A 22405-nucleotide genomic window follows, 5' to 3' on the forward strand; every position below is an offset into this window, starting at 1 on the left:
TTTTTTAAAGTAATGGGTCGTAATTTTAAAGAAAATGACATGATTTTTTACAAACATGATTAACTTTAATATCAGATTAAACTAACTTGATTTTTAAGGAATTTTAAAGAATGTCAATTTCTAATTCACATCGATGTAACCACAGTAACGAGGTCTGCCCCTTTAAATGACAGTCTGTAAACAAACATGGCCGCGTTATAGTGGCTCAGAGCTCCACAAATCGAAAGAAAGAAGTTCACTTTTTGTCGGTACACTTTGGAACTGCACAACCAATCAAAGTGTTAAATATTGGTAGCTGAAACTAATAAATTTATCGGTGCGGCGTTTTTTGGCGATAATGAATTGTCGCAACAACCAACGTTTTACGGCAGTGGAGTTTAAGTTTGATTGGACGCTTTGTGCCGTAAACCGTGTCGGTTAAAGAACACATGGGACGGAGCTGAGGTAGCGTGTCCATCTGAAATGTGAGTTAACTGCTCGAAAAAATCACGTTTACGTCGTTATGTTATAACAAAATGCTATTTTTATTTGCGTAATAACAGTTGCTAACTTGTGTTATTTATGTTATTTGCTAAGTAGCTTGGGTAAAAGCACCAGAAGCGCTTTATGGATCGAAAACACAGTTTAAAACTGTTATAACTGATGGAGAAGTGGTTCATTAAAACTAAAATTTAAGCAGAGTGTCGTCATTAACAGCACGGGAAGAAAAAAGGCTTGGTGTAGTTTCTTGTCTGTGGTTCTAGATTAACGCCTTAATTTACAAAGTGAGGAATAAAATAGTTGGCAGAGCCAGTAAGTGTATCACAGGGAAAGTTCCCATCTGAAAGTCTTCTAAAATCCACATGAATCTACTTCTGATGTCCTAAATGTGAGACGTGGAGAAGGTTTTGAAAAAACTGTGTTCTTGTCTCAGAAGCTCGGCTTTCTGTTTATTTTTATTCTGAAGCTAAAAGCCCAGGTCAGTGTTTCTAAAGCCAAAATTGGACCCCCCCCCCTTACTGTCGTCTGGTACAATGATTGTATTGTCAGATGAAGGCACTTTTGAACTTTACACCTACATTTATTGCTTTGCAGAAAGCTTCACTAGCTCATAACTTAAATCCAATTAGAATCAGAGAAACATTATCGTCAGACACTTTCGCCCAGTCCAACAAAGCTTCTCACTGCCTCGGTAAGATGATAAGGAATACTTTATTTTTCCCATATTTGGTTATTTGTTAAAGCAGTTTAAATAATGATCAGATACTACTAATATTTATTATTATTATCAACACCTGTCAGGTGCTTCAGATATATTGCGTTATAGAGGGTGATAGCATAGCAGTTTTTAGTTCTCATCAGTTGCAATCACAGAACTAGTCTTCCTGATTCCAGTTCATAGAGTCTGTTATTATCACCAGCTCTAGTGCTGCTTCTCCTGCAGATCACAGCAAAGTACACTGTACTCGCAGTAAGTGATGGATAGAAAATCTCATCATCACTTTGCTGCACACAGTGAAGGATTGTGGTGCCTGCTAAGCCTCTTGTTGTATACAGCCTGAGTGGTCACTCAGTGGTTTGATGAGTATGAAAGATATATTGATCACATGCTAGCCATAGCCAACAAATTTCAACCCAGATAACCGCTTGTGGGAGATTGGCGTTCCATCCTTTTTTTTTCTACTTTGATTTGTGACCTGCGTGTATGTGACTTGTTAATCTTCCTACTCTTGTCTCACTTTCTCTTTCAGACACACATTAGGATGGAAACTCAATCAAAAAAACCTTTTTCTCCTAAAAATGGGAAGAAGTTCATGCAGAAAGGAAAAGGAAAAGGTAAAGCATCTTTTACAACAATGCTTCCACGCTTCATCACATGAAACTAGTTTTGTGATTGGGGTGTCTCATTTTGCCCAGATTCCACAGGGACCAAATTTGGTGGAAAACCAGGCAGCAAAAAGCCCTTCAAACAGTACAACAACGCAGAGAGGAAGAGCCGACCGGGGAAGGGCCGGGATGGTGGCAAGAGAGAAACAAAGTTTTCTTTCTCTAAAGGAGGAAAGAGGAAACTGACAGATGCTAAAGATGAAGGAGGAGAGGGTGAAGGTGAGGAAATATCTTCTCTTTCCAGACCAAATCTGACACTGCCTGTAGACACTGGAGTTGGTTGTATATCATGAACTGAGCATATTTAACACACATACATTCTGCACACATACAGCACGTTATCAGCTCACTGCTTTTTAGTTTTAGAGTAAAAATAAATAAATACATGAGACAGACTCTATGTGCTACAGCGTGGATAGTCTGGCTGCTGAAACGACACATTCTGCTCTAAATCACTGATTCTGTTTTCGGCTCCTCCTGAGAGCCTTTCTGTTAGAGGACGGCCTTCAAAAGCAAAAGTTCTGTTTCCTCTTTTGTGTGAGATCAGGTCCTGTGGCTAAGAAGGTGAAGAAAGGTGGGTTTAAGCCAAATGAGAAGCTCACAAAGGAGGAGCTGAAGAAGAACAGGCAACAGAGAAAGAAGGACCTGAAGAGGAGCCGACAGGAAGCTGAGAGGAAGGACATGTTCGAGATCATCAATCAGTCCAAACATATGTGGGGAGACCTCAGGAGGTACATGTACACACAGACTCACAGGGTTGGAGACAAGGCCATCGTTTGTGTTGCTGCGGTCGGTTCAATATCGGATGTTTGTGTCAACAGGAAGAACTGCGAGAAAGACCTGAAGAAGAAACTGCTGAGAGAGCTCCGAGACCTGATCCATGGAAAAGTCAAACAGGTTCGTCTGTTTGTTAGAAACTGCACATTTGGATTTTTTTTATTTTTAAACCTGTCTAACTTTTCTTTAAAATGAACCCATCCTCAGATGACCATATAATGGACATCCACTCTTGTTGACATCATACAGAGCCAAGAGTGGGAAAAAAACCTTCCTGAATCCTGATCATTTGGCTCACAGGGATTACTTGTACATACACTAGCCTAATCATATATGACAGAAAACAAGAACAAACGGGATAGGCTCCCATTAAGATGTACCTTTTTAAAATATAGTTAGGGTCATATTCTCTTAGGATTGATTATCATGTCTGCAGTTGACTCAGCAAGTAAACAAGCTTAAAAGTGGACACATGGAACACAAAACATCATAAAAACAAAAGAAAACCAGCAGATTCTCGGATTTTGTCTTTATTTTATGGAATAATTCGGATTGTTACGTTACTGTGCTCTCTTTCCCCCAGATGGCGTTTGCTCACGACGCCGTGCGAGTGCTGCAGTGTTACATTCAGTTCAGCAATCACGAGCAGAGGCAGGAAGTGTTTGAGGAGCTCAAAGGTGAGGATCAAAGTTTCATCTACTGTCTTTGCAAGTGTTACAGTCTGTGTGTGAGTTTCGTCAAATTCTGAGCTTTTTCATCACCAGTTAAACTACATTCAAAGGTGACATCTAGAGAATATCCCAAATACAGACAGAATGGGCTGTGGGCATTTAGCAGTTCTGGATTTTACTGTGATAGTGCATAGTTTTCCCTTTTCTCTTTTTTGTTTTAACTTTTTATTCTTGCACAGAAGAAATTTTAGAAGTGGCAAAGAGGCTTTTAGCAAGAAAGGGAAATCACAAGTTGTCCACACATGGCGCTTTAGCCATCCAGAATCTGAGAAATGACTGACGCGCACGAGCAATGTACGTTCATTTTTATGCTGACATAACGGGTGTGAGGGGGTTTCGGTTTTTATGGAGTTTTTCTGTTTTTTCTGACATTTTGGTGAACAAAATTGTCCGTAGGACCACTATTGGGACTTTCTCTGTGGAGCTTTGCATGTTCTTTCTGTGCTTGCGTGGGTTCTCTCTGTTTACTCCAACTTCTTCCCACAGTCCAAAGACATGTATTTAGCAGGGTTAGGTTAATTGCTGATTTCCTATTGGCCATAGGTGTGACTGAATGTGTGAATGGTTGTTTGTCTTTCTCTGTTAGCCCTGTGACAGACTGCCGAGCTGTCCAGGGTGTACCTGTGCGTCTTGTCTGGGATAGCCTGGGATAGGCTTCAGCCCTCCCGCAGCCCTGATGAGGATAAGCGGAAAAGGATGGATGAATGGGGAAAATGTCTTATATGTTTGAGTAAATGGGACTCCAAACCAGCAAAACTGGTTAAAAATATTAGAATTCTAGTGAGGTTCCTTTGGACCTTCTCAATACTCATGCAGAAACGGCCCTGATAACTTTACTGTTGACGAATGATTTTTGGGTCGAGTGGGTTTTCACTGCTACTTCTCCCCAGAAAATTTACATTTTTGTCATTTATCAAAACCATCAGAAGTCTATCAGCACCAAAGTCATGCTGGTTGATACTGAAACCACCACATTTTTCCAAACACCTCATGAATAGGCAGCACATTTTCCCTTTAACATAGAAATTTAATAAATGAGACGTAAGTAGATATATAAAGATCCAGTTATACGTCTGTGTCCTTGTTTTCTTTTAACAGATGACATCCTGAGTTTGAGCAAGTCACAGTACGGCAGACATGTGGTGAAAAAGCTGCTGATGTACGGGTGAGTCAGCTTAGAGGGTTTTTTCCCCTTTCTGCAGATGCCTCTTGAAACAGGTGTTTCTATTATTTTGTCCAGTCAGTTTAAATGAATTCAGCTAAATATGACAGAATAAACTGCTCAGCAGCTACAATGAAGTTCTGCAGTAGATAAGTGTTATTTTAGGCATATTTATTATTTATGTCTTTACTTCCCCCACAGGAACAAGGAGCTGGTGGCAGCAGTGATTAACAGGTTTAAAGGCCATGTGCGACAGATGCTCCGGCACGCCGCTGCCTCATCCATCATCGAGTATGCGTACAATGACAAAGCAGTGCTCGCACAGAGGCTCATGCTCACAGATGAGCTGTACGGCAACACCTACACTGTCTGCAAGGTAAACACACACACACAGGCTCGAAAATATTGTTTTATATCAGCGCCACCAGAGGGCAGACAAACACACCGACCACTATTGTGATTATTATTTTTGAGAGGTGTGTTTATTCATTGCTGGTGTGCGTTTCTTTCTCCGTGTCCAGTCGTATGAGTTCAACACCCTTGAGAAAGTTGTGAGGACGAACCCGGACAAGCTGAACAACATCATCGATGAGATGAAGCAGGTTCTCACACCCATGGCCCAGAAGTAAGACCAGAAAAAGAATCACCTCCAAAGTTTGATTATGAAGTCATTTACAAATGTTTTCTGACAGAGTGTAGTTAAAGGTTTCAGTTTTTGTTAAACTAATGAATAAAGCAGTTCACATTAAGTTGAGGTAAAATGGCAAAAGAGTCAATAAAAACAATGTTTAAAATGTTTTTCCTAAAGATGAGAACAAATCTGAGCTGATGTGGAAACTTTGATTTGGTTTGAGTCACTTTTCTGGTCTGAATTTAATTCTTTTAGATGAATTAAAACCTAAAAGAAAGTTAAAGTTATAAAATTTCATTAATGAACTTAAAAGTTACAAATAAAATCTTGAAGTTGATTCGTCCACACGTATTTGAGGTTTTGTAAGTGAGCGAGAGAGATGTTACAAGCTGTTTTAGACATTTGTACGCACACAAAGGTTTTTGAAAGTCAGAATTTTTGGATTCTTGAGCTGAACTCTTTCAGGTTTGGATGTACGCATTTGTAAAATAGTTTTAGGTCAGATTTGGTATTTTAGTTATAGTTTAGTTTTTAGTTTTAGATGTAGTTTTATTTTATGTTCAGGGCTGGACCACAGACCACCACAGACACACGACTCTTTTTCTCCCAGTATTCAGCCTGAGGGGCTAAAATGGCTCTTTGGTGCTGGAGACCCCTGATTTACACCTAAGTTACTGTCATTCTTTTCACTCAAAGTTTGCACGTCGTGCATATGGGTGGAAGAGGGAGGTGATTTTACGTGTTTGAATCATAGGCCCCAGTTTTGAAAAATGAAGCACTGGTTTAGTCCTAGGTGAGAGTGGCCTACATCAGCTGGCACCACTGTGGATTTTCTACCATTAGAAATTAAAGGTTAAAGGTTTAACCTCTTTTGGAAAGGCACAAATATTCTGTCCAAACTTTTTAATCTTCAGACCAAAGCTCACAGAAGCTATCAGATGGATTTCAGATATGTTTAACTGAAATCGGCTGCAAAGCTGTCAAACAGGAAGTGAGGTCGTATGCCAGGCTTGCTGTATGGGTCAAATGGAAGGATGAAAAATGAATCTTAAGTGGAAGTGCCAAAAACTGCAGTTGCTCCATTGAAATTCTGTTTATATGTTATTTTATCTGGATGTTTTGTTAATCACTTGGACTCTTTTTCATATTTCAGGGAACAAGTGATCAAACACTCTCTGGTCCACAAAGTCTTCCTGGATTTCTTCCAGTGTGCTCCTGAGAAACAGAGAACGGTGAGCCTCTTTTTAAAGTTTCCATGTATTAAAGAACAGAAGCTGAATATCGCTGCTTCACCAGAACTAAAAATGGAATAATAATTGTTTCTCCTTGCTCTGTGTTTGTTGCGATTCGAGCAGGAGATGATCGAGTCCATCAGACAGTCGGTCGTCTACATGGCCCACACTCACGACGGAGCTCGAGTGGCGATGAACTGCTTGTGGCACGGCACGGCCAAGGTGTGCACACGCTCAACTTGCAACAGCTTCACGTGCACATACAGGAGTTCTGTTGTTACAGACATTTGAGAAGCAGCCTTCACTCTTTTCTTTTTTCCTCCATGGGAGTTATTTAAAAAAGGAAGCAGCGCTCTTACTTACTCTGCTCAAAAACAAACTTTTGGGCTCAAAATACACAAAGAGAGAGCCTGATTGGATTTTGTTTGCATAAAAAGTCTCTAGTACCCAGTTTAAAATCGGTGGCATAAATGACCTCAAGTAATCACCTGTGCTTATTTATCCATCCCTGAGGTTAGCAGGAGGAGTAAGCGAGTACAGGTAACAGGGTAAAAGGGTTGCAGGTCCATCCACTGTGACCGCTATAAAATAAAGGTTAGGCTGAAAGTTTTTTTATTATTACCTACATTATCAGAATTATTCCATGTACCACAAGCCAGGGTAAACTGATGTTGTGGTGATCAAAGATATTTTCTTCTGCGGTGTCAGCAGTGATGTGGACGCTGTGTTGATCTCTTGTGGTGAAGGCGGAGCTGAGCGTAAAAGTGAAGCTGTCAGTTCAGTGGTGCATCTACACTCTTACCCTCAAGTTCTGGGTAGCACCCAAAAAAGGAGTGGAAATTAGTTTCCTCTGGAAGATCCAAGATGGCCTGTTCTTCATTAGAATAGGGGTGAGCTCAGAGTAGAGCTTTATTCATTGAAAGAAGCTAGTTGAGGTGATTCATGCATCTGATTAGGATTCCTGATGGAGGCTTCCTGGATGTCCTGGGGCAGACCCAGGATACACCAGAGGGATTGTACTCTCAGCCGGCTTGGAATGGCTGCTTTTCCCACCACATCAGCTGGAAGACGGAGTTCTGGGCTTCTCTGCTTGAACCACATTCTGGTCAAGTGGCAGAAGATGGATGATCATAATTATTTCCCAACATGCCAGCTGCACTTAAAGCTTCTTCAGTTCCCCATAATCTTTAGATTGGCACCATCCAAACTTAATATTTATGTAACTGATGTCGATGACTGGCAGGAAATGGAACCGTCTGCTTCGTAAAGTCATTGTTTTATTTTTTGTTTCAGGACCGAAAAGTCATCATAAAAACTATGAAGACCTACATGGTGAAGTTTGCCATGGTGAGTTCATTAAATCACGTGTTGATTGATTAAACCAAAACCTAAGTTTATATGTTAACACATGCATGTCTGCAGGTCAATTAAAGTGTGGTATAATCAGTTTGGATGTTTTAGTGTAGTGTAAAACAGCTTCATGGTTGTATCTCTGCCAAAAAATAATCACTGCCAGTGTGTATTTCTGTACTTTGTATTCTCACCTCCACTTCTACGTCTCATTAGTCTTATTTTTCTTGTGGATTTCTGTCAGTGTTTCAGAAGTTTTGTGATGAGATTCTCTGTTCTTGATGTATCTTCTAAAATGTCTAAGACAGCTTGTTATGTGCACAATTGTTCAAAACTAGAAAATAGCACCTGGTTATTATATCTCTTTAAAGTCGCATTGTTCAGAAATGAAAATTCCTCAGAGTGAGTAAGAGTGTGGACTGATATATGTATTTATCCACAGGGGGAGTTTGCTCACCTGGTTCTTTTGGCCATATTCGACTGTGTGGACGACACCAAGCTGGTCAAACAGGCCGTGCTCTCAGTAAGTCAAATGCAAAATACTTCATTGGTATGCAGACTCAAATGTTTTTGGAGCCCAGCAGGAATCTGTAAACTGACTAGAGAGTGCAGAGAAAAATGACTGTGAGTGGCCTGAGCCAAAGTGCAAGTCTGTCTGAACAGGAAGGAGGGCAGACACGCACTGCCTCAGCAAAAGAAACCTTAGCTTCAGACTAGGATGGTTCCTAGACTCATATGGTCCTGACTGGGAGGGGAAAGAGTGCAAAGCATGACATGTTTAAGAAGTATCCCCATTAAAACCTCCTTTGTGTCCCACCTTTCCAGGAGATCCTAGAATCTCTGGATGAGGTCGTAGGTAACAAGTACGGTAAAAAGGTTCTGGTGTACCTGCTGAGCCCCAGAGACCCGGCTCACCTGCTGCCGGAGATCATCAAGGTGTTGGAGCAGGGAGACGGAAACGCACACAGGTAACAGCAATATGGACGGTTTTGTTTAATCCAAGAAAGTAAAGATAAATAGTAATGCTGACATATAAAAGTCTGAGATGGAGTGAACGTCACATGTTTCTGCTCTGTTCAGTAAAAAGGACAAAGCAACTCGGAGGAAGGAGCTGCTGGAGGTTGTCTCCCCACCTCTGCTGGAGTACCTGTGCAACAACGCAGCTGCCATGGCGATAGACAAGGCGACCAGCGTCACCATCAGCGACATCTTGGCGTCTGCTTGTGGGGACCTGCGGCCCGCCATGACGGCTGTGGCTCAGCTGGCCAATCAGGAGCTGGTGCCAGGAGGGATTAAAGGCGAGGTGTGTGACAGCAGTTAGAAACCAAGCACAAAAGTGTCAACATTTAAACAACAAATATGAATATGAAAGGATTTTTTTAACTTGGATATTCACTAAAAGAAGCTTTGATGGTGACTTTGATGTGCTGTGCTCTTTGTGCCCTCTGTAGCTTCACATGGCAGAGCATCCAGCAGGACACCTGGTGCTGAAGTGGCTCATAGAGCAGGACGTCACGCTGGCAGAGGCCGGCAAGGAAGGTAAGGACACACTGACACACACAGTAAACTGGTTTTAATAAGAATGTTGTTGAATTCATATCTGATTTAAGGTCATTTCTGACAGTGTGCTGAGCATTTAAAAAAAACCTGTTTAAGTGGGTTTCTTACATTAGCTTGTTATTTTCACACAAACTCCAGACATTTGCAGGGGAATCAGGCTGGGTTCAGATGTGTTCACAATGCTGGAAACACTTTGCGTTGTTTAGACAAGCAGGCAGGACACATGACACCTGCTTGGAAGCAGCAGCTGTCACACTTCTTGCAAACCGCCAGGTTAAAGACCAGCTAATGCCTGATTCAACTGAGCTGGACATTGTGTTCTCATTGGCACCTCTCTAGAGCAATGTGTCCAAAAGTTAATGGCCGCATGTGAAAACAGCTTAGCGCCTGTCCCCTCTAACCCGATTGAGGCTTTAGTCAGTTATAGCTATGGATCAAAAGAGAGAAGTGAACTTTTTAAAAACATGAATACACTGGAGGCAGACAGGTGGTATTCAGTGGACTAAAAGCCAAACACAACTTTGGAGTGTGTCTCTGCTGAGCTGAACAACAGAACCACAGAGTTCACCACAAACTGCAATACTCCTACATACCTGCAGGAAAATCACTTCACATCAGAGCTAGAAAGTGGAAACTATATATCTTGTTATCTCTTGTCTCTGTATCTTGTTAATCTCTGCCTGTCTGTTTTACCCTCTCAGAGCGATTTGGGAGGATCCTGGTGGACACAGTAGGAACAAATAAGATGAAGAGCTGGGCCAAAGTCAACAGAGGAGCCATGGTGCTCTGCAGGTCGGTGAACAAACATTTCTATCACTTCAGAGGATGTTTCTTGAGGGCTGTATAACAACTGAAGTTCAGCTCAGTCAGTCTTTTTATTAGCTGGCTGGACAACAACTAAAACCCCAGTCAGGGATGAGGGGTATCATAATGTCAAACATCACATGACTCATCTATAGTACAAAATAACCTGATGATAAAATGGTAATTAAAAATCTATCAAGAGCATAAAAATCTAAAAGTAAGAGCAGATAATCGATACTGATTTTAAAACATGCTCAAAGAACCAGGGAAACATGGCACTTCCAGCTGGTTTTAAACTGAAGATAACCATGCATTTGTTCTACGGACCAGCAGGGGGCGACTGCTATCACAAAGAAACCATTTGCCCTCTTTTTTTGTAAATTAAAGTTTTGGGGGGTTTTTCTCTTTGCAGTTTGCTGAACAGCTGTGACAAGTCTGTGGCTGCGGAGGTGAAGGCGGCACTGCAGTCCATCAGGTCGGAGCTCAGCAGCATCAGCAACAACAAAGGCGTGGAAATCCTGCTGGAGAATCTGAACAAGTAGACCTTTCTCTTCCAAACAAACTGCTGATTTTTAACCCATCGCTGCCTCTATGGCACCAACACCTGCGAGCGATTGAAGCAGCAAATGGGAACATTTTTCAGGAAGTGGATACAACCTGACACACTGATATGTAATTACAGTGGATGGGAATTTGTTTGGAATCTGGGAAATGAGGAAAAGTGTTTGGAAAAATGGTCACCGCTACAAGAAAACAGATTACAAACATGGACGAACAGCTGGCAGTTCAAAAGTCAACGGACAGCACACACAAATTCTCAGATAATCAGTTTCGAGTCCATTACTGTCTTTGAAACTCAGCACTTCATCATTTACATTAAAGCTTGAACTAAACAAATCTGGATGAAGTGATGGGTTTCATGGACAGAAGCTAAAACGTTAAGATACAGAGCTGATTAGTGAATGGGAAACGGCCTCTGTCTGTGATCGATGAGCTTAGCATGACTGAATGAATCATGACAAGATCTTCAAGAAATGAACAGAGAGGTCTCTTATACTTACTGTAATTATAAGAGAAAATCCTGCTTATTTTATGCTTGGGGTCTCTCCAATTGACTTGAGTTTAAAATCTGTGTTCAGTCCAACACTCTGCAGGTCATTGAAAGCACAGAAAAGTAAAACCATGTGCATTACATGACAAAGCCCCAAGTTTTTTGGTAAGTTGTGTGAACTAGGATTCATTTGGTCAGCCTTCAGATTTGTTTTGTAAGATTTTATATGTTGTAAGCATCAGCTACAAAGTTGATGTGTTTGCAAAATAAAGACTATTGTGAGAATTATCATAACGTGAATTATGATTTTTTTTTTTTTTAAATAAGAGATTTATTTATGTGATGGTGACACAGAACTCCAAATATGAGTGTGAGCAAGCAAGTAATCAACAAGCATAGTTAAAGTAGACTTTAAAATGTTGGTTGATTTCAGTGAGCTGAAGGACCTGTCACATTTCTGCCATAGATATTGTTCCAGTGGTTGGTGCTCATGGTAAATAGACTGGTAATACCTGTGAGATAAATAATTTTGAACTCTGAATCATGCAAAGCCACTCCTGTAGAGCCGAAGAATACAAATATGGAGGCGGAAATGAATTTAACAGGTCCTCTTTGACAGTGTCATGCATGTAATTTGACTACATCAGTGTTTTTTTTTTTTTAATGTTGCTTTCCTGTGAAGGAACCTGGCTCGATCCTTCTTTTCACCATTTGAAAAAAGAAATTGCTTCAAAAAAACCCTGATATTTTATAAAAGTTGTCGGCTCCAGAGATGCAGTTAATATTTTGAGGATAGCAATTTCTGTACACAAACTGTTGAAGACAAGATAATGAGAAACAGTTTTATTCTTACAGAGACTCATGGGGCAGATAAACAGGTCTCTCAGGCTCTGTCCAGATGTCGGATGTTTCAATGTTATCTGGTCCCATGTTGTGGATGGAGGCTTTAACAGCTTCACCACAGACAGGTTTGGAATAAATAAACACCTTTAATTCAGAGGACTTTTTTTCTTTGTTTTTACTTCAAGAATGGGAATTGCAATTACAAAAAAACAAAAACTTGTACAACAATAATAAGCAAAAGTGATACTACATATAAATTTGGCCACAGCCCTCCTTCAAGGTTATCTCCTTTTGCACCACTGAACTGCTTCCAGTGCTGCTTTCAGTTTGGGTCACTCTCTAGAAGTCCTGTCCTGATCATTTGAAATCCCTTCTGTGTAAAACTGTTGACTTTTGTGTCAAGGATCATTGCTGGTGAGAGTTGAGACCTGGGATACATCAATGTGACCAGGAGCATTTGTGGGAGTGTTCATGAACAGAGGCAGATATTCCTCTACAAAAGGTATTTAAACCTTGGTTAACAATAAATTTGGGGGCTTGTCCAGGATCGGTACTTCTCGCCTATAACCTGAATTTTTGTTGCTACCCAGCTCACAAAGCTGAAACATAAAATTGAGACTGACATCAGATCATTTAGAAATGTGAGTTTTTATTCAATTTCTAAATAATCTAAGTTTACATACAGAAAAAGAAATTTAAAAACTGCAGCCAGGAGAGCATGACCTAGTAAGAAGTGGTGTTGCATTAAAAACCAACTAAGCCACTTTATCAGGACCATGGTTATCTGTTAAGGTTGTGCACCCCCAAAGGTTTGCACTGCAAAGCCAATAGGAGGTGCAGGTAGCACAACAGAGCAAGAGCATAGTAACCAAACCACCTGTGTTTTTTTTTTTTTTTTTTTAATGGGCAGGATTACATCATGTATAATGGGAGGATGGATGAAAATTTGCATAAATAAACAGGTTTGTCAATTCAGTGGCCAGAAAGTCCTCAAGTTTGACTGCTGGAAGCTGTTTCACTGAAATGTCTCTTGCCACCATTAGTTTCCACTTCCATCGGTGCTAGCATCTGAACAGTCAAATAGTTCTATTATGAACAATAATATTGCTCTGAACATTGTGAGAACAAGTTGTAAAAATAACTGAATAACCTGAAAAAAGAGGTAGAATGACAAGTACAATTCCTGGTGTCTATTTACCTGTGCACCCTCTAACTGATATCAGAAAAGTGTTGTTGGTGGAGGAAGTTTCCAGCAGCATCTCACCATCCAGCAGCTCATCCAGATAGAGTCTAGTTGTTATGGAAATTTCAGGTACTGTGCAGTATGTGTGATCAGGAATATGATGTCACAAACATGTTTCAGGATTTTAATTCTTCTCTTACAACTTCTACAAGGTACTGTCATCACTTTTGGTGAATGGTGTCATCACAGAACTCTGAGAACTTCTTTGCTGCCCTCCTGGCAAAGCCCACCTTCCCACGAGCCTTGGTCACAGTAGTGTACTCGTGGGCCTTGAGCTTGGCGTAATAATCAGAGAACTTGTTGTAGAGGACGGAGATGGGCATGCCATTGAGAATGATGCCAAAGGAGATGCAGGCGAAGGCAAAAATACGTCCAAGGTTGGTCTCTGGGTACATGTCACCATAGCCCACTGTGGAAATACTCACCTGAGGGGTGAAAGAGACAATAACTCTAAAGATTCAAAGGTAGAGCTTGAATGACTTTAAGTCGGATTTACTGAAACATTTCTTTCTTTTTTCCCACCACACAAACACTTACTTGTATACAGTGTTATGTTGTATCTAAAACACTGGTTCTAAAATGGTGTCTTTGGGGATTCTGTGACAACCATACAAAAAATACACCTTGCTTGCCTTAATTGGCAAAGATTCAACAAGTTGCTGGAAACATTTCTCAGAGATTTTGGTCAATATTAAGATGATAGCATCAGATTTGTTGGACTTACATCCCTGATGCAACTCTCCTGTTCCACCATTTATTTGCATTAATGAGCAGTTGAACAAGTGTACGTAACAAAATTGTTGGTGTGTATTTGTGTGTCGACTCACAGCAGCCCACCACCATGCGTGTGGCATGGAGGTGAAGTTGGTGTTGTAGCTATCGTGCTCCACTGTGTACACCATGGCTGAAAACATGAAGATTCCCATGCCGATAAAGAGCAGCAAACATCCCACCTGGAGAAATATTTTAGAGCAATTTCAGCATTTTGTTAAACACTTTCTTCATATTTCTCTCAACCTGCAGATAAACCCTGACCTGCTGGTAGCACTGTCTCAGCGTGAAGCCAAAGGCTCTGAGGCCCGTTGAGTGACGAGCCAGCTTCAAGATCCTGAAGATTCTCATCAGACGCATGATCCTCAGAACCTGCCCAACCTACAGAGAGGGAAAAAAAACTATTAAACATGGATAAGACCACCATACTTAAAGTTTAACAACAACTCCCGTCTTTTCTTTACCTTCCCAACACGTGCTACTGTCTCAATGTCTCCAGAGTGCACATGAATGTCCTTGTCCTCAAAGCATTCCAGGATCATCTGCAAGTAGTGCGGCAGGATAGCGATCAGATCAACTGTGTTCAGCATGCTGCGTCCAAAACACTTCAGGTCAGGGGTGGAGATTAGGCGCAGCAGGTACTCCAGGGTGAAAAAGGTGATGCATAACGTCTCGACGTACTCGCCGTAGAACCTGCCGCTGGGCTCACCTGATGGCGTCTAGAACAGAGAATATAAAGTTACAGCTTCTGTTCTGAAACAATAAAGGATCAGTCATGGTTTTAGTGTTATAGACACCTTGTACTGCATCTCCTCCACGGTGTTGAGGGTCATAGCGACCAGCGACACCAGCACAAACATGGAGGATGCGACTGCCACTAGCTTGGCTGTGATCGAGGAGAACGGCATCTCCATTAGGTTCCAGATTTTCCTCCGGGTCTGCCCAAAGGCCATGCCGTTAAATAACACCTCATTCTCCTCGGTTTCTACCTGCAGGATGGAAATGCATCAGCAACAGCATAAAAACAGCATTTTTTGTTTGTTTTTTAGAGGGGAGTCAAACTTGATGCTCACTAGAAACAACCAGAAAAATAGGCGGTATAAAAACATCTTATTTTTCATTGAGGACAAAACTAGACAAATCAAATATCAACACAAGTCACAAAGCTGAAACGCGCTTGAATTAAAGTAAAAAAAACTGGCACAGCAAACTGTAATGGAAACATCTGTATAAATCTGTGCCAAGGAAAAGCTTATTCTCTTCTCCCCATCTGTCAAGACAGCAGAGCGGAGCGGTGATTTATAATGTAGGTCAAACAGACTCAGAGTCAGCCAGCAGATTACTGCCAAATCAGAGTTAAAAAAATAACTGCTGAACCAGTGAGGCAGCAGCAGGTGATGAACCCATGACATTGTATTTTGCAGCACTGTTAAACATATGGAGTCGAACCGGTGGTAAAATAAATAAAGTCACTGATTACAAACCGCCTCCTGTGTCCTGTGGATTATCCACTTCTTACGGAGAAGGGTCTAACTTTTCTAGGCTGTGAGGACTGCAAATATGGCCATGGCAACATATATGTGTGTATTAAATTTAAAGACGGAAATCCCCAAAAGGGTCACAAGATAAACATGAGGGATCCTGACATGAGAGCTTGCACTTATTTTTAAAAAATATAAAAATAAAAAAATCATATAAAAGCTACTTTTCCTATTTGCTCCTCCAACATTTAGCATCCATGAAAAAAGCTCCACCCACCTGTAGTTCAAAATATTTATTTATGAGGGGCAGCCAATCAGAAGAAAAATGGTTTAAAGGAAAGAGACAGGGAGCTATAAAGCTTGTTTCAGACAGATGGTGAACTGAGCGCCTGCACTATGGTGGGGTATAAGATGAATATTGTGAACTGTGAATCATGCAAAGCCTATTAAAGTCTATTAAACTGAGGTGAACTTGAGCACAATAATGTTTATTTATTACACACAATTTAAGTAAAAATGCAGAAAAAGTATGACATTACTCACCAGAGCACCCATCTCTGTGATCAACTGCTTCTGTATTTTCAGCTGCTCGTTCAGCTCGTCCTGCCTCTCTTCAAAGGAGATGCGGCAGCAGCGCTGGCTGTTTTTGATTCTGACGCCCCAGTAGTTTATCTCCTCCAGGAAGTTTCGGGGACACAGCTCGTCTTTAATCCACAACACTCCAGTTCTGACAGAGAGGAGAGAGACGGGAAAACAGCATCCATGATCATTCCAAGATATCACAAAGGAGATTAAAGTGTCCCTGTGTTGACTTATAACCTCACGTGTTTTATGTCACCTGTAGAAATTAAAGATGTTGTGGAAAATTGTTGGGTCGCGGTCAAAGAAGAACTCGTTGCGCTGGACGACGTAGTCATCACAGAGGTCCAGCTTCCTGCTGTGGTCTGTGTATGTGGCCAAGCGACCAATCCGAGTCTTCGGATACCTGGCGGCTAACCTGTAAGGTAGGTGATACACCTGAGAAATAAAAAGAGAATGAATCTCTTCTCTTTAGCATAGACATTTGAAAAAACATGGAAAACATTTTCATTACAATTACAAAACACTAATATCACAAAAAACATGCATGTACAAAACCAGTTAAAAAATCCAGTTCTTATTCATTGCTCACAACTAGCACAGTTGTAAAACTTATAGTAGCTTTGTTTGGTGGCCTGTAGGTGGCGATATTTGCAGCTCTTCAACTTTCAAACCGAAGTTCCTCTAGTGACCACTTACAGGGAGTCCCATCCCCACAGGCTTCATATAAAAAATGCTCAACGTTACAGCATTATAAAGCATGTTTATCATTTGGTACAAAATATCATTTTTCTCTTCCTCCCTTCTGTGAGGGTCAATTTTTTTTCTGTACTTCATCCATCTGAATAGTAGCGATATGGAGCTGGCTGCCACACCTCATCTTTACCAAACGAGACTTGCATGTAGAGATCATCTAAGCAGGCTACGCCGTTGTTCTAGTCAACAAAAATCTAGTATTTTATTTGTCTGATGCTCTACTGTGTGCTGTAATCTGCTGATAAGACAGCAGATTACAGCACCAGTGGGTGGCCCAAAGACTAAGGATGAGACTTCAAAATGCAGATTTGAAAACCAGCGGATGATATCATGGGGGCTAGATCCATCTTTTATATACAGTCTTTGGTTTTAGCACTCTCTGATGACTGCGAGCTTTGGGTAGTCACTGGAAAAAGTCAGAGTGAACTCAGAGGAGACCTCCTAAATCTGTAAGTTTCTATGGGATTGGATCAGAACCACTGATTCCACGGGGTCAGCAGTAACATCTGAGCAAGACGCCTGTGACAGATATGCAGCTCACAGTCTGATAATGATGAACAAGTGCCTCTTCTGCTGCTTGTTAATAAGTGTCAGGTTCAGTCTTTCTAACAGTAAAATAAAAATATTAGCATTTATGCAAAAGTTAAGCGGAGTTACCGTTCCTCCAACATTGATGTTGAGAATGAAGTGTTTGGTTGGAGAATTCAGCAGGCGGGAGGGAGACACTGGCAATCGATCCTCCACCTCCTCGTTTTCATACTCGGCATAAATATCGTAGATGTCTCTGCCAAGGTCCTTCAAAATATAACAAAACACAAAAGGAACAGAAAAACTGAAAAATATCAGCTTAGATATGATCATAGTAAAACAGTAGTAATGGAATCAAAGTTCCAATTAGGGTTCTTTTTGCTCTACTATACACCGAACTAGGTGTAGAGTAGTATCTTTTGTGACATTTTTACCTTATTGGTTGCAGTGACAGATGACTTTCCAAACTAATGAGATAAATAAGTGGCATGGTGGTTCACTAAATAGCATTACTGCCTCACATCATAGCAAGAAGGATCCCAGTTCACCTGGTCATCTACAGTCTTCTGTGTGGAGTTTGCTTTGAGTACTTCAGCAAATTTAAATTGAAGATTCTGAACTGGCTGTGGATTTGAGGAAAACAGTGCTTAAGGCAGATGGAACACCAAGTCCATTTCCACTTCCTGTTTGGCATCCTTGCCAAAGATTTCACTGAAGAGCTCCACATCTGTATATTTAAGTTCCAGTTTTACTTTAATGTTGCTGTTGATTTGTTGTTTATAGTAGACTGTACTATTTTTATTCGTTATCCTGCTGCTGTGAGACGACAATTTCCCCTGTGGGATCAATAAAGTACCCATCTACCTCTCCATATCTATCCATCCATGCATCCTACTTTATCTTATATTTGAGAGTCTTAGCTTGAGCACTAGAATGTTGTTCAATGCTGAAAAAACACAGCACCTGTAAAAACCTTGGAAGCTGTCTCAGCCTCACTGAACTTGTTGAATCTATACAAAAATTAACCAAAAGCCAAAGGTATAGCTCAAATCTATTTTTTAAAAATAGCTCCATCAAATCAAATCAATCCCAAATGGACCGAGTGACTGACCTGCATGGAGTTCCATGGTTTAACGAAGGCACTGATCAAGTCCAGGTGTTCCACTGTTTCTTTGACCTCTTGAGTCCGGCTGCCGGGCTTGTAGCTGGAGAATAAACTCCTGCTTCGAGCTCTGAGGTGGTTAAACATGATCGCTGCTTTAAGTGTTAAGTGTAAACTGCACAGAGACACGTCGCATTCACAGACACATGCAGTAATAAAGAAATCATACTGTTCACACACATGCACGCAGCTGACAGAGAGATATCACACTCAGAGTGATGGGGGAAGTGATTCTCCTCGCCTAATGCTGCTGACTGAGATGATCCGGGTGCTTAAAGTTTTAAATACTATTATCCTCTTCTGTCCATCTCCTGATCTCTCACGCTCTCACTCTCCTCCCACTTTCACGGAACTTTACAAATCTGGTAAATTGGGGTCATAAATGTGATGATTTTAATACTGTTCTAAGATGTCAGTCCAGTCCACTGCTTTGTACAAGACAGTATTTGTTAACAACTGCTAGTTTTGTTCAATACCCAAAGAAAACTCTTAATTTACAACAGCACCTGAAACGTAATGATAGCTATAAAATGCAGTTCTGACATTCATTGCCAACGGATAGCATAAGAAAAAATTAGAGTAGCAATTTCTTTGTAGGTGACTGTAGGTGTCAAAATCTCTGTACCTACAGTACACATGCAGATCTAAAGTTCTATCATTGTTATACTTCACTACACATGGACATTGATCTGGTCAGTAAAGTAGCTGAGGGGGTTGTTAAACAGTTTCATCTGCTTTGGTGTACATTTTAGTTTGGCATTTCATTAGGATCAATGACACTACTGTTAGCGATACCTGGACCTTACAGTGTTTCCAGAGCCCAGTTCCTCCAGGCTGGCACATCAATACATGCCATTGCCAGAAGGTTTGCCGTTTCCTCCAGCACAGTCTCATAACCATGGAGGAGATTCCAGGTAATAGGCAGTTACTGTAGCAGAGCTGGGCAGGCCTGTAGAAGGTACTTAACCCATTAGCAGGACCAGTATCTGCTCCTTTGTGCAAGGAGCAGAGTTGCATAATGACCTCCAGCAGGCCACTGGTGTGAACGTCTGACCAAACAATCAGAAGTCAGCTTCCAGAGGTTTACCTGAGGGCCCAACATCCTCTAGTAAGCTCTGTGCTCACTACACTGTGGAGTACGACTTACATCTGCCACTAGTGGGACGATGAAGGAAAACCACTGACTGGCTCCACACTCACCTGTGTTAAATCCAATAGAACACCTCTGGGACATTATGTTTCAGTCTAAATCTGGGAGATGATCCCCTTAGACTTCATTCATTGTCTCATTAGGAGATTTCTCCAATGTTTACAGGCACACATACAAGCACGTGGTGGGACAAACGGAGTACCAATGCTGCCAGGCTGTACCTCTGTCCATCCCTGGTCCCGACCTGGGATTTCCCCCCCCCCACTCAGATCTGATTTTGTGTGTTCTTAAAGTGTTTCTTAAAATGTTCCTTTCAGGGGTTTTTTTTTGGTTTTTTTTGTTTTTTTAAACAGCATAGTTTATGAAAGCAACTTGTGAGCTGGTAACTTGGCACACCGTCTTGGCCAAACATGGTAATTTCTGGCTCATCAAAAATGGTCAATATCGATGATTTGACATAATGTTGCAGCATCTATGTCCATCTTTTATACAGTATATGGTTTCAAGCCTCACTGAAAAATTTATTTTGAGGCTCGGAGGGGAACCGTCGTTTCTTTGACTCAACTTAAACTAATCAGGCATCTGATTATTTGAGGGTTTCCAGCTTGCAAGAGATCCAGAAGACACTCAAGGATCCTCCACAGTATGGACAAACTAAATTAACCTGCTGCCACCCTGAGCCAACTGTGGATGAACAGATGGATTTTACGTAATAAATAATATTACTATTGGTTTTCTAAAAACAAAAACCTGGAAAGCAAGGCATCTACTGTTCCCATCAGTCAATTAAAAGATTTTTGGTTTTAAGACAAAGTTTGGTTATTTCAGCTGATACGATCTTGGGAAAGATTTTCCCCTGTTGTTCAGAGCGCTCCTTAAATGCATCACAACAAACCTCGATTTTCAAATATCTGATGTAGCCTTCCTTCAGATGCAACATAGACTTTCGCATTTTAAATCTCTGCCTTAATCCAAGTGTGTGTGTTTGATGCAATTATAACTCAAGTAGTTAGGTGGAGATTAATCCTTCCTTCAGTTAAACAGGGATAATAAAAAGATGGAGGCAAACTCCGTTTCGCGACCCACTTCCCTTTACATACACGCATCCTCATGTTTGCCCCTGATCTGACAGAGGGCAGATTAAACTGTGCTGGAAGCAGAGGAGGAGAGTTTAAGTCATTACATACAGCAGAGTCAGTCCTGCTTGTGGTGATTGTCATTTGCTCCTAAAGAAAATTCTAATTATAAAAGAAAAGAAAGCTTTAAGGACTTGTAACTGGTAGTTCAGGGGCTCCCTAATAATTATCTAGGAAATTGAGCATGCTCCTCATTTATCTGATCCACTAACTCGCTGTGTGCTGCTGAGGACTTGAATGACTGCAGCGGCGAGTCCTTAGACTTGGATAAAAGTTGTTCTGTTACTACTACCTGTTCCAATTGGTCCAGGGGAAGGTGCGCACACACATGCATTAACGTTTTTAAATTCTCTTGCACCCAAATTTAACCTTATAATTTGCTTTGAGCTTTGGAGTATGAGAAAACTACATATTTCTCCAGTTATGCTTTCAGTAAATGCACTGCAGCTTTAAACAAGAAAACACTAGAATATAACATCTAATCCACCAAATTTCTGGCATATCCATCTGGCCAGTTAAGTCAGAGTTGGTGGTTAATCAGCTGGTTTTGTTTTAACGAAGGTGCACTACAGGGGCAACAATGAGAACCCCCAAAACAGGAATGGTTTTACAGGTGGCGGCCAATCACATTTTTCCCCTCATCCTGTTTTTTTTTTTTTTTTTTCTCCTTTTGGAAAGAGTTTTGCATTTGGCTAAGGTCAGTGTCACTACCGCAAGCAAGAGGTTGTGCAAGTAGTCCAATCCTCCAGGATGGCACATCAATGTGTGCCATTGTCAGGTTTGCTCTCTCCCCTTACAGATTTAAGATCACGGAGAAAATTCCAAGAGAGCTGGACAGAAGGAATGTATCTGCTCCTTTGTGCATGGAGGAACAGGATGAGCACAGCAAAATGACCTTCAGCTGGGTACTGCTGAGACTATCTGAACAAAAACTGACTTCATGAGGGTCGCCTGAGGGCCCAACATCCTCTAGTGGGCCTACTGTTCACTGCCTGGGATTTGCCATAGCATAACAGAATTGGCACACAAAACTGATCTTTTGTGCTTTTCACAGATGTGCTCGTGGTGAACTGGCGCTCATGTGACAGACGTCTGGAGACACCATGGAAACATTGCTTAGCATCACCTGTTTGGTGGGTCTGTGATAGTCTGGGGAGGAATACCCATGCAGGGACATACAGATCTTTACTGCAATCAAGTACTGGGATGAAATTCTTTGACTCATCAGACTCCATGCTGATGCAGTGGGTCCTAAGCTCCAGGTTCCTGTTGGTGCACAACATTACATCCATACTATATCTGCATGATGCTGGGCAATGGTTAACAAAGTTACAACTACTGTTGTAATATCAGTCATGTCCAACTGGGATTTTAGCATTTGTCAAATCAGCAAACGTAATGTTGTGCTTGCCTTGTAGAATAATCAGCTCTGCTGAGTGAAATTCTGATATTTTGCCTGCAACCTACCACCTCTAGTTTTCTTGATAACCAAGATTTGACAAAAGATGATTTTTACAGCTCAGGAATAGGCTTTAAAGCAGTCATATACCACACAAAACATTTATGCATGACAAAAAAGAACAAGATTTGAG

General features: G+C 41.2%; 2 protein-coding genes across 2 annotated transcripts; one reads left to right on the forward strand and one right to left on the reverse strand.

Moving 5' to 3' along the window:
• Nucleotides 1-212: 212 nt before the first annotated feature.
• Nucleotides 213-11453, forward strand: pum3 (pumilio RNA-binding family member 3). Its single transcript, XM_031745670.2, has 18 exons — nucleotides 213-464; nucleotides 1731-1815; nucleotides 1897-2085; nucleotides 2414-2597; nucleotides 2688-2763; nucleotides 3227-3320; nucleotides 4473-4539; nucleotides 4738-4912; nucleotides 5058-5161; nucleotides 6321-6399; nucleotides 6523-6621; nucleotides 7693-7746; nucleotides 8192-8272; nucleotides 8575-8717; nucleotides 8830-9052; nucleotides 9201-9288; nucleotides 10011-10101; nucleotides 10526-11453. The coding sequence occupies exons 2-18, from the start codon at nucleotides 1743-1745 to the stop codon at nucleotides 10653-10655; spliced, it is 1950 nt and encodes a 649-aa protein (XP_031601530.1). The 5' UTR covers nucleotides 213-464; nucleotides 1731-1742; the 3' UTR covers nucleotides 10656-11453.
• Nucleotides 11454-12297: 844 nt separating this feature from the next.
• kcnv2a (potassium channel, subfamily V, member 2a) lies at nucleotides 12298-18614 on the reverse strand. Its single transcript, XM_039614747.1, has 9 exons — nucleotides 18477-18614; nucleotides 17495-17632; nucleotides 16341-16519; nucleotides 16046-16229; nucleotides 14819-15010; nucleotides 14486-14740; nucleotides 14286-14402; nucleotides 14078-14203; nucleotides 12298-13675 (listed from the first exon to the last, which is right to left on the reverse strand). The coding sequence occupies exons 1-9, from the start codon at nucleotides 18612-18614 to the stop codon at nucleotides 13412-13414; spliced, it is 1593 nt and encodes a 530-aa protein (XP_039470681.1). The 3' UTR covers nucleotides 12298-13411.
• Between the last annotated feature and the right edge of the window lie 3791 nt (nucleotides 18615-22405).

This window comes from Oreochromis aureus, linkage group 7 (assembly GCF_013358895.1).
Source record: "Oreochromis aureus strain Israel breed Guangdong linkage group 7, ZZ_aureus, whole genome shotgun sequence".
Lineage (NCBI taxonomy): Eukaryota > Metazoa > Chordata > Actinopteri > Cichliformes > Cichlidae > Oreochromis > Oreochromis aureus.